Source organism: Astatotilapia calliptera, chromosome 3, assembly GCF_964374335.1.
Source record: "Astatotilapia calliptera chromosome 3, fAstCal68.1, whole genome shotgun sequence".
NCBI classification, from domain to species: domain Eukaryota; kingdom Metazoa; phylum Chordata; class Actinopteri; order Cichliformes; family Cichlidae; genus Astatotilapia; species Astatotilapia calliptera.
The window spans coordinates 5,159,695-5,174,727 of NC_137424.1; the positions used below are offsets into that span (position 1 = coordinate 5,159,695).

General features: G+C 43.0%; 1 protein-coding gene and 2 long non-coding RNA genes across 3 annotated transcripts in view; 2 read left to right on the top strand and 1 right to left on the bottom strand.

Moving 5' to 3' along the window:
- The window catches only part of LOC145419314 (uncharacterized), a 42,790-nt gene extending 38,866 nt beyond the window's left edge, over positions 1–3,924 (top strand). Inside the window, exon 10 of the mRNA XM_080299655.1 lies at positions 110–3,924. Coding sequence (XP_080155781.1) covers positions 110–639 — 530 coding nt within the window. The 3' untranslated portion in view covers positions 640–3,924. The remainder of the gene's footprint in view (positions 1–109) is intronic.
- A 4,068-nt stretch (positions 3,925–7,992) lies between these two features.
- LOC145424914 (uncharacterized) overlaps positions 7,993–15,033 on the bottom strand; it is a 37,135-nt gene continuing 30,094 nt past the window's right edge. Inside the window, exon 2 of the long non-coding RNA XR_013905735.1 lies at positions 7,993–8,567. This is a non-coding gene — a long non-coding RNA (uncharacterized LOC145424914). The remainder of the gene's footprint in view (positions 8,568–15,033) is intronic.
- LOC145425129 (uncharacterized) lies at positions 12,586–13,588 on the top strand. The gene is made up of 2 exons (XR_013905797.1): positions 12,586–13,260; positions 13,354–13,588. It is a non-coding gene; the product is annotated as an uncharacterized LOC145425129 (long non-coding RNA).

The following is a 15,033-nucleotide window of genomic DNA, read 5'->3' on the forward strand; positions in this document are numbered from 1 at the left end:
CACACATTCAACCATCTTCATCATGTCAGGAGTCATCATCAAAGTGTCAATCAATGAACAGATGATGGATCAATAACTGCAGCTGGATTGTGTTTGTTCTCTCCATCAGATTCCTGTCAACTCACAATCGACACAAACACAGTGAACACAAAGCTCCAACTGTCTGACAACAACAGGAAGGTGACACGTGTGGAGGAGGTTCAGTCATATCCTGATCATCCAGACAGATTTGATTATTATCAGCTGCTGTGTAGAAATGGTCTGACTGGTCGCTGTTACTGGGAGGTCGAGTGGAGAGGAGACGTTTATATATCAGTGAGTTACAGAAGCATCAGAAGGAAAGGACGCAGTGCTGACTGTTTGTTTGGAGGAAATGATCAGTCCTGGAGTCTGATCTGCTATAATGATGGTCCTCAGTCTGTCTGGCACAATAACAGAGAAACATCCATCTCCTCCTCCTCCTCCTCCTCTGTCTCTAACAGAGCAGCAGTGTATGTGGACTGTCCTGCTGGCACTCTGTCCTTCTACAGAGTCTCCTCTGACACTCTGATCCACCTCCACACCTTCAACACCACATTCACTCAAACTCTTTATCCTGGGTTTATGGTCTGGTCTGGTGCCTCAGTGTCCCTGTGCTGAGTGGAGTGTAAAGAGTGTCTCCTGTTACAGAAACACTCTGACTGTTGAACAGATAGTTCAGTCTGTACATGTCTGTCTCTTTCACTCACAAACACGTTTTCAGATTCATGGATTCAATCAGTTGATGTTTGAAACTCTTCTAAATGATTCCTTGTAAACTTCTTCAGTCACAAACAAACAGGAAGTGATGTCACATGTGTTCCTGTCCACACAGCAGAATGAGTCTATTGCTGACAGTGATGTACAAACAGAGTGAGCATTTCTGAGGCCCAAAATAAACTGAGTAGTTCACTGAATGAACAATGGACTGTGAGCTCAGTTCCTTCATCATTAGTATGGATTATATATGTATATGTATTATATTAGTATCATATATATCAGGTGCTGCTGCTTTCAGTCATTGTGCAAATGTGCTGTTTGTAAGCTTGTAAAGCTGCAGTCAGCTGAGACTGAAGAAGTCACCTGATCAGTGAGCAAACGTTTCTGAAAACGTCCAGATGAACAGAATCAACCTTTTGGGATCAGCCAGCAATGCAGCATCATTGTTGTTCAGCTTCAGAGGTTTGCAGGAATGAACTGATGACCAGAAACAGCTGCAAAGTCCAAGAAAATACCAGCTGGAGTTCAGCTGCATTTGAAGAAGTCAAAGAAAAGTAAGGATGGCAAAGGGCGACGTTTTCTTCCAAAGAGCTGCAAACATGGTCGACGCCTCATTAGAAGAATCATCTGGACATTTGTGAGGAACTCTAACCAAGAAAGCAACGTCACACAGATCCAACAGACAGTTTCCATGACTGCAAGTGTTGAGTGGAAAAATGCTACATTGCATTATTGCATCCTCTCACCACAGGAGGCGCTGTTGGCACCACTGATTGCTGATCAGCTGTTCTCTGATGATCTGATTGATACTGTGAATAACGGGACTCACTGAACTCTGTGACACAGTGAAGATTACAGAGTTTAACTTCACCCTTTAAGACTGACCACAGAACCAAGTCCGCCAGAGCTTTTGTTATATTTTTACATGCTGTGGAGCCATTTGTGGGAGCATTTCAAGTTGCTATACATCAATACAACTGTTATAGCCCTAATTTTAATAATATGTATGCATTAAGTCCATAGTAACTACATAAACTGCAAAAAAAACCTCTGCTCATCCATCTCTGTGTGTATCAGGATACATTTGGTTCATAATACACAGAAAAATCAGAGTTATTACCTGTAATAAATGTGAAAGATTCCTGCAGTGATAACCAGGCAGGACTGAAACACATCCAAGCTGTCACCACGGTAACAGCACCGCCCATCCACAGGTGAGGGGAGGAGCAAAAAGAGGGACTTTGACCATTTTATACTAAAAACACTCAACTAATGTTTCTAATATGAAACAAATAAGCCCACATTAATGTGAGCGTTTATTAAATAATAATAATGATGATTTCCTCCTGATCTCATTTCCACAGCAGAGAAAACTGTGGTGTATATTGAGGTGGAGGGTGTGGTCTGTGGCTCAGGTGTAGAGTGAGGGTGGGGTGCACCACAGCAGCATGCTGGGACTGCTGAGGGTGGAGGAGGGAGTGATGATGACATCAGAGCTGCAGCACAGAGACCAGTGAACACACAGTCTGTTCATCTTTGCATAGATACAATATACAGCACAATATTGAATGACAGACACGCTGTGGGAGCTTCCACAGATACACTGACGTCAGCATCCAGAGTCCTCCTGCTGCTCCCCCCTCAGAGCCCCGTGATCAGCACCAACACATTCAGTTAGATGACAGAGTCCAGCTGCAGCTAGAATCAGCTCCCCTCTGTGAACAACAGCACAGCGTCAGTGTTTCACACTCAGTGAAAGGAGGAAACAGCAGAAGAACACCATGTGTGCTACGTTTCCCAGGACACACTACAAACTGCACAAATACAGAGCAGCACGTGGAAGGACCTGGAGCTGCATTTACAGAGCTGCAGACAGCGTGATGTCCTGTATGGACAGGTGGAAGGAACCAAGTCCTCAGCTGGAACACTCGTGTTTGTCCACAGACAGGAAACACAGCAGGAAACTTCCTCACAGAAGTGCAGCTCATGGATAACACACTTCCTGTCAGTCAGAATGAGGCTGCAGCCAAACACAGAAAGGTGTTTTTGTCCAGATGAGCCCAGAGAAGAAACACGAGTGTTCACAGACATCAGAAGCTCAGAGAGGTGAAACATGAGGTTGGAGTCCTCGTCAGCATCCAGAAGAGCTGCTGTGAAACCCTGAGTACTCATGACAGACTCTGATGGCACAAACACATCATGATTCAAACAGAAAGACAAACATGGAGCTCCTGATCCTCCTGCATGAGAACAAGCTGACATGAGCGCTGTGTCTGAGAGTGTCTCCCTGTCACAGTGACAATAACACAGCTGCTGCTCACAGTCATTAAACTGACCTGAGGTCAGCTGTGCTCCTTACATATGAACCATGTGACCTCACATCAGTGCTGTGGATGACTGTAGTCATAGAAGAGTAGAGCTGTAGCAGGTGGTGTGAGGAGGAGGTGGTGTATTCTAGTTAACGCAGTACTGAAACACTCCAGCAGAGGGCGCTGTTAAGTCCTTATTGTAACACAGTTACTGTGTGCAGTTAGACTTCATACATAATCTGCACTTATTTCCATCAGACATGCTGTCAGGAAATGATTGGTTTCTATTGATTCTACTTCCTGTTGACTCGTTTGATGACAGTGAAACAATCACAGCTGATTGTGTGATGATGTAAACTGTCACTGTTACATTCAGTGTGTGTGACATAATGTTAGTGCAGGCTGATAACAGCCTGGTTCTGTTAGAAACACATGAACGTGTCCATAGATCAGTGTGTGTTTAACATGAGAGCTTCAGCCCTGCTGATGTGTTAAATAAAGACATGCAGGAAAACTGATGAGACTCTGAAATAACTCTTTATATTTATAATGTAACTCTGCATCAAAAGAACAACAAAGGATCCCAGACAGGTTTCTGTGAACAAAGACCATTCTGATGTTTCTGTGTTTCTAACACTTTGACATTATTAGTAAACAGACTGCAGTGAGCAGCATTTATAAAGAGCTTCTATATAAAGATATGACAGCTGTTTGACAAGTTTATCACTCTGTGTTTGGACCTGATCAGTCCAGCTGTTTACTTGAAACATGTTCATTTACCTGTTCTGTTATATTCATGTTCTTGTCTCTGTTGAAAACACATTTTAATGTCCCTCAGATTTTTCTCCCAGATGAATAAATATAAAAATGACACAAACTGACTGCAGCTACTTTTTGTCCTTTCTGTCAAAAACCTTCATGTGACTCATGAGAGACACGTTTCAGCTGTTTGTGACAGATCAGAGGCCAACAAGTCATTTATAACACTTTCCATCATTGTTTAAAGTTCTCAGTGTTTCTGTGTTGCTGCGTATAGGATCTCCCAGCATCATCACTGTGCTGTCCAATCATTGTGTGCGAGGTTACCCTTATAGTGCGATGTGTGTTTGCACAAAGAGAAGCATGTGTGTCAAATATAAATAAGCACAGAACAGAAACAGCTGCTCGTTTCTTCTGTTTAGAGTCAAGTTAGTGTTTTGTGTCTTTGTTTGAGGCCTGATGTCGAGCAGAGGTGTGTGTAACTGCACTGGTCTGTTATATGTGTGAAGTGTGTGCTTCTCTTCAGCATCATCTTTGTCACTGCTGATTCCTTTGTGTCATCATGTGTTGAGAAGAGAGAACAGTTATAACGGAGGAGCAAAAGGAAGCCCTGAAATCTGCATCAACAAGGAAGTGTTGGCTCACCAGTGATCCCAGCAGAGCCACTGGTTTGGCTCCAGTTGTTCTAGATTCAATGATGTTGTTGCTACAGATACATGTCAGCATCTTTATTGAATTTAATATGAAGCAGAAATGGTGTCATTAGGAGAAGAAGAGGAGAACAAGTCCGGCGAGGAGGCAGCAGCTCTTAAAGATGAAACAGCAGCTCAGCCCTGAGCTCAGAGAGCTGCACATGAAAAAGCTCCTCAAGCAGATCCTGTCAGAGGTTTGTCATCAACAGGAGGAACTGTTCACATCATAGGATGAAGATGCTGTCAGCTGGATGAAGAAGGTTATTTAATGCAAACGTTCACACTGAAGTCAAATTGTTGTCGTGTTGAACAGATTCATGTACTGATCGTCTCCAGAATGTTAGAAGAGCTTCAATGAATCATTAGAAACAACTTACAGCTGCACAGCTGTGTCAAACACATCTGTGTGTCATTGTGGGATTGTTGTGTTTCTACATGTGACACACGTCTAAAACATGCACACAATCTGAACACAAACAGGGACTCATGTGTTCCCACAGCCAGATGCTGAGAGCCATTTCCTTGTAGTCCTGTGTCTACATACATGAACCATTAGATGTTATTGGAATGATTGTCAGCTCTGATAGTTTCATGTGTGTTTAGCTGGACGCTGTTTGATCCTCGACATGTTTAAAGGTGTCCAGTCCTGAGACACTGGGGCTGGAAACAGCTGTGATGTCATTGGACTGTCACACAGACAGAAGTGCATGAAGTGAGCAGCCGAGGAGCCGCTGATGTTTTGGATTCAACAGCATTTGAAAGGTCGACACAGACACATTTGCACACAGAAAGCTGAATCTGTCATATGCCACAGTGAACTCACTGTTCAGTGTTTTTCAGGAAGCTTCTTAACTGCCTCTGCTGCCAAACAAGCAGCTGATGTCCTTGAGAAGAAGCTGAAGAAGTCTTCAACAACAAATACAGGAAGTGGACTTTCAAATACTAGATTCACTTTAGACTCACAGAGAAATGACTCAACCAGCTGTGTTTGACTATATGAAAGGTCAGTGTGTGTCTGCACACAGACTGTTGTGTTGGACTGTTATTCAGTTGTCTGCTGAATGTTTTCAAATGTCTGCATCTCAGCTGTGATGAGGCTGGGGGTCATGGGAGGCCACCGTAGCAGCCTCTTCAACATCATGACATCATCATAAATGCTGCTGGACTGTCTGATGGGCTGACGGTGAAAAAGCCGTCGGGAAGGAAACAGAAGACATTTCAGAGGCTGCAGCAGATTTCTTTGATTCGGGGCCTTTTTCAGCTTTATTGGACAGAGCAGTGAAGATAAGTGACAGCAAAGCAGAGAGAAAGGGGGCGTGGCCCGGGTCAAAGCCAGGCCAGCTGCTCTCCACCTCGTGGTCACCTGCTCATCCTAGTGAGCTCCACCAGCAGCCCTTTCACACACTTTACACTGTCAAACACTGTGTGTGGACCTCAGCTAACAACAGGCTACATTTAAGTCTGGACTACATGCTTTTATATTGTTTTTATTCCATCAGCAGCTCAACATCATGAGCAGCTTTGACATAAAGACATCAAACTCAAGCTGACTTTAAACTACTTTTAATACAGGGGCTCAAAAACAACAACATCTTTATTATATATCAGGACACAAAGTCATTTCATCTCAAAGGGAAACAGCTTTATTTGGAATAACCAGCACTATCAACTGGTTTGGGATCTCCACCAGTTTCATGTCTTTGCAGCTTCTCCAACAAAGTTCCTGTAAAATCAGCATGTTTGTCTTTATTGGTTTGATAGTGATTGATTATTCAGTCCCAATCTGCTGTCATCTAAAGAACAAAATGATGTTTCTATGAGTCACAAAGCTCCAGATGTTGTCGGCTTCACAAAGAAAACAAAGAACTTAAACACAAAGTGTTTGGAGCCAAAATGTTCCCAAGCTGCTCTTTTTGAAATGGCAGAGGTACAGTGGTGTCTAACAGCACACTGTGGAAGGCAAACATGTTATTGTTGGATGAAACTTCATGAATCCTTTGTAGATTTGAGCTGTTGGAGCCTTTCTTTTCTCTTCAGGTGTACAGATGCTGAGGAGGCAGGTGAAGCAGGTGGAGCTGTTGCGATGCTGGCAGAGGGTGTGTCTTAGTAACTCTGTGAGGCAGAACTGGATCCAACATTGTGGATGTGTTGATGTTGGAGCCATTAAGAGTCTCTGGCCACACTGTAGGATTTCCCTTTGATCCACTGTGGGGGCATTTTGGAGTCTGTCAGTGAAACTCTTCATGTTTGTGTTTGACTCCAGTTTATAGAAACAGAGAAATGTGTCATGCTTTTGTTCGGCCTCCACAAATACACACATTTGTTCATTGGTTGGACTTTTTGGAAGGAGACACATTGAAAACCATGTTAATAAGATCTTGTTGTTTCCTGTGGATCCGACACAGAGAGTGGACTTCAGACAGAAAGCGTGGAAGAGATTTTAGAGGCCGTGTGTGGCAACAGGAAGTTTCTGTGTGTTTGCTGATCTTACATGTGGAAAACAACACGTGATGTTTGTGAAGTTCTACAATGATCATTGTTCTCACAGCATTTTGAGTGGGAACAGTTCAAACTGGGAGTAGTGGGAGTTATTTACTGATTGAAACAAGCTGAATGTTTCTGTGACGATGAAGATCAGCAGCTCAGCTGATCAATGAACTGACATCTATCAGTCGTTTCATGAGATGAAGTCATCAGCAGACATTTGTTCTGACTGTGTGATGAATGTCAGAACGTCAGGGCTCTGCTTTAGTCACTGCTTGATGATCATTGGCTCATTGTTGAATCCAGGGCCCAGTCTGACCTCTGACCTTTGCTGCAGGTCTTCTGTGTTATCTCCACTTTCATGTCTGATCTTCTGCTGTATCGTCCAAAATAAACATCTGGATCATTTCCAACACTTCAGCAGATCTTTAGTTTGGGCAGTGCAGCACAGAATAACACATATTGTACTATACTGCCCACTTCCTGATCTTATTGGATCTGTGTGTGAGGTTGGTGAAGGAAACACATGTTTACTGAGTGAGTCGCTGCCATTAGGAACTAGTTTTTATATCACAGCCTGGAAATCACACAGGACCATTTCTGCAAGTGAAAAGTCGTCATTGGAGGAAAATCATTGTGTAGTTTGTGCGACTGAAGACTTGTCCCAACTACATGTGCTGCTGACCCTTGACCTTTTCTTTAGGTGCACAGAGGAGTCTGTGGAAACATCCAGAACTGAGGCATCTTGTGTACAAACGTGTTCAGACCAGATGTCAAATGATGTCAGATGTCATCCGTGAATGGATGCAACTGTGGATCGTTCCAATAAAATGAGGCAGTTTTGTAAGTACAAGCCCACTACAACCCATCATCAACATTTTAAATTACATTATACATCTTCACTGATATAAAGCACCACTATTTTAACCTGATTCACTTTTTCCACCCTAACAGTTCATTCCTCAAATCAAACAAGATATTTGACCCTAAAAAAATGCATCAACAAATAATTTTGTAATAAAATATTTATTCTTCAACTTTTACAAGTGAAATCAAACAAGTGTGTTTAAGAGTGAAACCAGAGTGGAAGCTGCTCATATAGAGTCCAACCCAGGCTAAAGTAAGCTGAGTAGAGCAGCACCATCAAAGTGTCGGCTCTCTGAACACGGTGCAAGATCGCCATCTGCAGGACAAAACTAGTTTTTCTCGCCCTCCTCGTCAACATCAAGATGATGTCATCGTACAGCAACTGATTCCCTGTCCGTCTGGAACAAAGCATTTACATTAAAAAAGACATTTACAGAAAATACAAACACCAACAACACATCTCATCATCACATGATATTTTATTATTTATTATATTATATATTTTTATTGTACCATCAACATCAACTAATACCAGCATATTTTCTTTGAGATTGAGTAGAGTGGACCTTTCCCTTGGTTCACTTCCTGCTCGCAGCATCAGCTGACCTCTGACTTCCTGGTTAAGGTCTCTCAGCGTTGACTGGAATATCAAATCGGACTCACACCATGTTCTTGTAATGTGGTCATGTCTGTCCGCTGTTTGAAGAGCATCTCTGGCCTAAACACAATAGGAAGAACAACAACACGGCAAAAAAAAACAACACATTTCCATATTAGATGAAGGGCACCGTAACTGGAAATGGTAACATTCATCTGATGCTGCTTTGGATTTATCTTCTGTTTTAGATCAACTTTGATCACTTCGAGCCATCTTAAGTCCGTTTGTTCTAACTTCTCACTAACATCTCGTATGATTTCAGATCCCTGCTGTTCCCCAGCTGCCCTGTAGGTTTGTGCTTTGACCTCCAGAGGGCGACAAATCAGCACAGACAGAGAGCTCCATTCAAACTTTGCTGCCATCAGGAATAATTCTTCAAATATAATCATCAGTGTTTGAGCAGTTATGATATCAGGGACAATCTAGACATGTGTGACAATACTGAACATGTCACATGACACACCTCAAACATCATGTGATCCACTCTCAGTCTGCACTTTCATTCATGACTTCAACAGGTTGAAATGAGCTTTGAAGAAACATTCAGTGGAATAAATCTTTCATGGATTCATGTGAGCAGCAGATGAACTTTACAAAGAATCAGTGGATTTATCTTCTGTTTTAGATCAACTTTGATCACTTCGACCCATCTTAAGTTCTTCTCACTCACTAACGTCTCGTATGATTTCAGATCCCTGCTGTTCCCCAGCTGCCCTGTAGGTGGCCTCAGTGTGTCTCACACCATTTACAGATGATTACAGGTCGTTTACAGTTCAAACAGGTCCAACATAAGAAATATGCAGAAAATATCCTGCTATAACAGTTTGGGTCAAAGTGCAGATGTTCCAGATGTTCTGAGTCTGTCTGTGTTTCATGTTAACATGTAGATGTTGGACCAAAGTGAAGCTTTTTGATGTGACAGCAGGAATGTGAAGTGTAACTCTGAGCTGTAGGAAATGAAACTAAACGGACTTTTTCTCCTTTATTTATAGGAAAGTGTAGGAGAGCAACAGATGAACAAGCGTTACTGTAACAGGAAACATCAGAGGACCTTTATGTTCATCATCATCACTGTTTCCTTGTTCTGTCACAAACACACAACACTTCCTGCTCTCTCTCTGATGGATCTGATTGGCTGTTTCATTCCCAGGAGGTCAGGGCGTCACACCAACAGCTTTAACTGCACAACGACACACTTTAAATCATCTGCAGACAAACCTGTGTGTTTGATTTATGAAGAAATAATAAAGACGTGTGTACAGCTGTCCATGAAGCAGCTTCTCACACAAACTCTGACACTTCAGCCACTTTAATTCCTGCAAAGCTGCGTAATAAAGAGCTGTGACTGCTATGAGCTGCTGATGATGACTGCATGAAGCTCTCAGCTGAAGCTTCTTTCATTTATTTTAATGTTAATGTCGCCTTTTTAAGCCTGTGTGAGGATTTTAATGACACACATTAAAGGAGCTTCTTTGATTAGAACCAAATTCATGTTGATTTTCAGCCTGAAATGATAAAAACTTTAATAATTCTGTTTATAATCATCAACCTGGAGACTAATGAAAAGTATAATAGTGAAAGAAAGCCTTTATTATTTGAGTAATGCCTGAATCTGCTCAGAGACGGAGACAACACAGAGGTGTTGATGACAGTTTGACATTAACTGAATTAAAAACAAAGTGCTCTTATTGTGAAAATCTGCCTCCTACTTCTTTAAATCATTTTTATGTATTTTTTAACCTCACAGTGAAACATTGAGGCATTAATCTGACACAGTTTGATCAGCAGCTGTGTTTTCACTGACGTTTCACTTTGATTTGTTCAGACTGAGCAGAGAGGATCGGTTCTCTGTGTGCGCACTGCTGAGAAACACAAGCTCATTTCTGCTGTTTCATGAAAAGTGTTATGGAGGAACAAGAAGTTCAGCCTCTAAACTCTCAGCGTGAGGACTGAGTGAAGAGTTTCAGAGCAGAGAGTTTTGGCTCACAGCTTTTAGCGTCTACACAAAGAGACGATTACGCACTTGATCTGAGAACATCTCCACCTCCTACAAACAAACTCTCCTACGAGCAGCTGTCACAACCACAACAGGCAGAAGACTGGATTTCTTCAGGTCAGATTTCATGCAGTTTGCATAAATTGTGTGTCACAGACTTTGTAGTTCACATTTGTGTGACTCGTTTAAATCTTCTCCTCCTGAAAGTGAAACTCTTACAAACACATCAGGCCACAACCTGCTGCAGGTTAATGATTGATCTGAAGGCAGCTGACCTTTGAGCAGGAACTTGTGAGTCTTTTATTGTGTTTAGCACTGCCAAGTGCTGGCCTCTGCTTCCACCATCACATTTACACTGGTAGGTTCAGCACTGCTGCCTGCTTCAGACTGAATCCAGCAGCACAAAGACACAAGTTAATAAAATCAGCATCTATTCCTTTATCACTGCTTTGTTACAGAGGAGAACAACGCTCCAGTAATGCGTAATCCGATTACTTTTTTGAAGTAACGAGTAAAGTAAGGGATTACTATTGCAAAAACAGTAATTAGATTACCGTTACTTTCCCGTAGGAACGCTGCGTTACTGCGTTACTAAAACCGTGATTTTTTTGCGAGAATGTCTCACGACAGTGACGTAAGCGAGTGCGCCGTTAGTGACAACAGCTGTGTGCAGATCAACAATGGATCACATATCGAGTGCAGAGAGAGTATGAGCGTGCAGCGTTTAAAGCGTGGAAGTACTGACCTTACTTTGAGTTTGATTCCATAAAAAGTGACAAAAACATTAGTGTCCGCTGTGCGTGGGAAGAAAACTTCTTTTTACAGCGAAAAAAACCCCTAAACTTCCAACAAGCACCGAGTAGCTACGACGTAATGGGAAACTCACAGAGAAACTCGCGGATTCTTCCACTGACCGCGGCACACCTGCACCAGGGTAAACCTCCGCCTACCCCACTCCTGCTTTACAGGTGAAAATAGAGCAACAGGACCGCTGAGTCTTTGACTTTATTTATTTTCTGCTGTGTTTTACTTGCATCTATTTGAAAGACTGAGTGTAAACACAAAAAATATTTTATTTTATGAGCTGGAATGTGCAGAAAATAGGTTTAAATGTTAAACTAATTTCTTCCAGTCAGAGAATGTTGCAGATAATTAAATGTTTGCTCGATGCATAAAGTTAAAAGATTAAATCTAATAAAACAAGTTTTAAAAAGAGACTTTTCCATTTGATTACATTTTGTATGATGGATTATGCAGAAAAAGTAGAATTGGGCTGAAAGATCTATCACTTTATCACCTACTCAGGTTGGAAATCGTGTTTTTAACAAGTAACTAAGTAATTAATTACTTTTGAAAATAAGTAATCAGTAAAGTAACGGGATTACTTTTTTTGGGAAGTAATTAGTTACTGATTACTGTTTTCAAGTAACTTGCCCAACACTGGACAGAGTGTTGGCTTCATCACCGACACACGTCACCACATCAGGAAACAGCTGGTTCAGTGAGTATTTAAGGTTCACTGCAGACAAACTGGAGAAAAACGAATCACATGAAACATTTGTTACTGGTTTCTGACCTCGTCGTAGAGACTCACATACCTGTGTTCTGCTATCAGTGTGATCACATGTGCTGGTACAGTTTGCCAGGTTGACCCATGTAACCTCCACTATCCTGTAGACGTGGAATATGTTTCACATATGGATCGCTTCCTTACTCGACTATGACTGTGTGCTTCACAGGTGCTTACTGAAGTGCTGCTTTACACAAAACCAGACAGTAAAAATAAGAACTGCAGGTCCAGACCACAGGTTTATGTGTTGATAATGATGATGTGCAGTCACTCATTGTCACAGGATACTTCCTGCAATGATGCTACAGGTCACGCAGTTCTGCAGAAGTGGAGGAAACAGATGCTTTTCCTAACAGAGACACTTTAATGACTTAAAGAATCTAACTGACACACAAACCTCAGTTTGTCTGACATTCATGAGAGTAAATGCTCCTGAATGTTCTGTTAGTTCACTGGATGATTGCTCCTGTTTACCTGACTTCAAATGTAAAGATCCCTGAGACAAACTCACGAGTTCAGCGGCGACACGATCGCACAACCAGCCGCGACGTTAAAGGCCGACGCGCTCACTACCTTTGGTTACAGCTCTCAGCTCACACGACATACACAAAAATAATGACAACACGAGTCCTCTGTAGGACGTCACTGTGGTTTACTGACAATGTTCTCAACAACAGACGCACAACCCTGGTTTGGTCTGGTTATTTGTGTTGTACGGCTTCGTTGGTCTGACGAGCTTTTAGGGATGTCAGCAGAAGGATTTCACGTGCTGAGGTCATATTTATGAATCAACCTGAACAGCTAATACTTTACCTCTTTATTTTATAACACATATGAACACGTTATAGTAGATTTGTGCAATGTGTGTTTCACGTCTTTATGGGCGTATAGATCTGTAAACAGGCTGATGGGTGTGTGTCTGTTTATTGTAGCGGTGCAGAAATGTTAAAAATGATGATAATAACAACACTTCTCACATCAGGCTACAACACAAACCTCCTGATAGCTGCAAACAGCAAAACCCCCAACGACAGGCACACAAAGAGCGAGCAGGGACCCACCCTGACAGCATGTGAGCCTCCTACTACGACTCACTGTGGAGCAACACAACACCAGGAGACGGAGGATATGAGAGAGGATACAGCTGCTGTGGGGGAGCAGCCACACACTCCACAGGAGACGACGGGGTGAGAGATGGTTCGGTGCTCCTAACATCATGTGGACGCTCGTCTGCACATAAACAAACCTCACCTAACCCCACCTCCTTTCTCTTTTTGCAGGGTGGGGTGCTCCATCCTTACACACTTTGCACCACGTGGCTCTCCATCTATTCGTTTACCTTCTTGGGTCTCTTCCTCCTCTGTCCCAGCCCGTTGAGGCGATCGCTGGGGTCCAGCATGTAGTGGGAGTGGCTGTCCTCGCTCATCCTGTCCCCGTCCACTCCGGGTTATTCCTTTCTTCTTTCTGTCCTCTGAATCGAGCTGACCTCTCTCCTCTCTGGTCCTCGCTCTCTGAGCCGGCGGAGCATGAGAGAGAGGAGTGGTTGGGGAGAGGGAGGGGAGACGAGCGAGGGAGGGAGGGAGCACAATGGTGTTGCCATGGCAGCAGCTGCCACCAGTGTTTATCTGGAAACGTCGCTGGCAAACCAGAATAGTTGCCACACTCGCACACTCGGCAGCCACACGTTTGTGTGCGACCTGCCCGTGGCTTCCTCGTTACAGACACACCGAGAGGAAACGCTCAGACACAAGGCCGAACATGAACGAACACTCGTGTGTGGGAGGAACAGGGCACAGACTCCACGCCGTCGTTAAAGATGGCGTGTGTGCTAAACGGAGCTGTGCGCTGATTGATTAGTCAAGTGAAAAAAACAAAGGAAGCTGTCTGGATGGAGTTTGCTGCTCCCACTAATCAAAGAGATGCATCACAGCTGGAGCTGATTGATGCACGAGCCACCGTTTGCACAATCCCACCGACTCCACGCTTGTGTTTCCTTTCTGCACCATGTTGTTAACACTGACCCCACACGGTGTTCATGAGCTAAAGAAATCAGGATGATTTCACGGACCCACACAGACCCACACACACACACACACACACACACACACACACACGTCCTGCATGCTAAGAAGTGAGTGAAGGATGCAGAGGTGCTGAGACGGACACTGAGGATGTGGGAGCACAGACACCGTTCAGCCTGTGTTTGTGTATCAGAATGAATCAGGCAGAAAAACATTAAAAGCAAACTGGTTGTCCTAAAGTGAATCAGGCTGCAGTCAAACTTCAGCTGATCTCTCATCAAAGCTCCCAGATCGATTCGTGCTCCAGTTTCACCATTTCAGCAACACTGTGGGAGAACGGGGTCAGCTTCCAGCAGGGGCCACGATTATGCACAGAAGGAAGACGGGACACGGCCGGTCCTTCAACCATCGTATGGATGTAAGAGCCTAACACAGGTAACACAGGTCACAGCAGCAGAGCTGGTAGCAGCTTTGTGCGCTTGTAGAAAACTCAGCGGTACTGCAGAGGTTGTGTACTTTACCAGGGAAACGTATGTATTTTGTGTGTGGTTGAAGATTTCCAGGTTGTGTGTTCTCCTGTTTTATTCAGTTTATCAGAAGTCAGCAACTAAAATGTAAAAGCAGCTAAAAAGAAAAGACAATGATAGCATTGTGTGCACAGTGTGTTACAGAGCTGTTGGTGGCAGTCCAATCCAATCCAATCTTATTTATAAAGCACTTTAAAATAGCCAGCACAGGAACAAAGTGCTGCACGGAAAATAAGTTAAAACAATAGAACAACAGAAAACAGCAAAATAAATAAATAAAACACATAAAACATCAAATGAAAACAAAACAAGATAAAACAGCATCGAATCACCTAAAAACAACTGAAATAAAAACCAACATCTCACGTGGTGTCAAAGCTCAGGGTAAAGAGGCGGGTTTTCAAGACTTAAA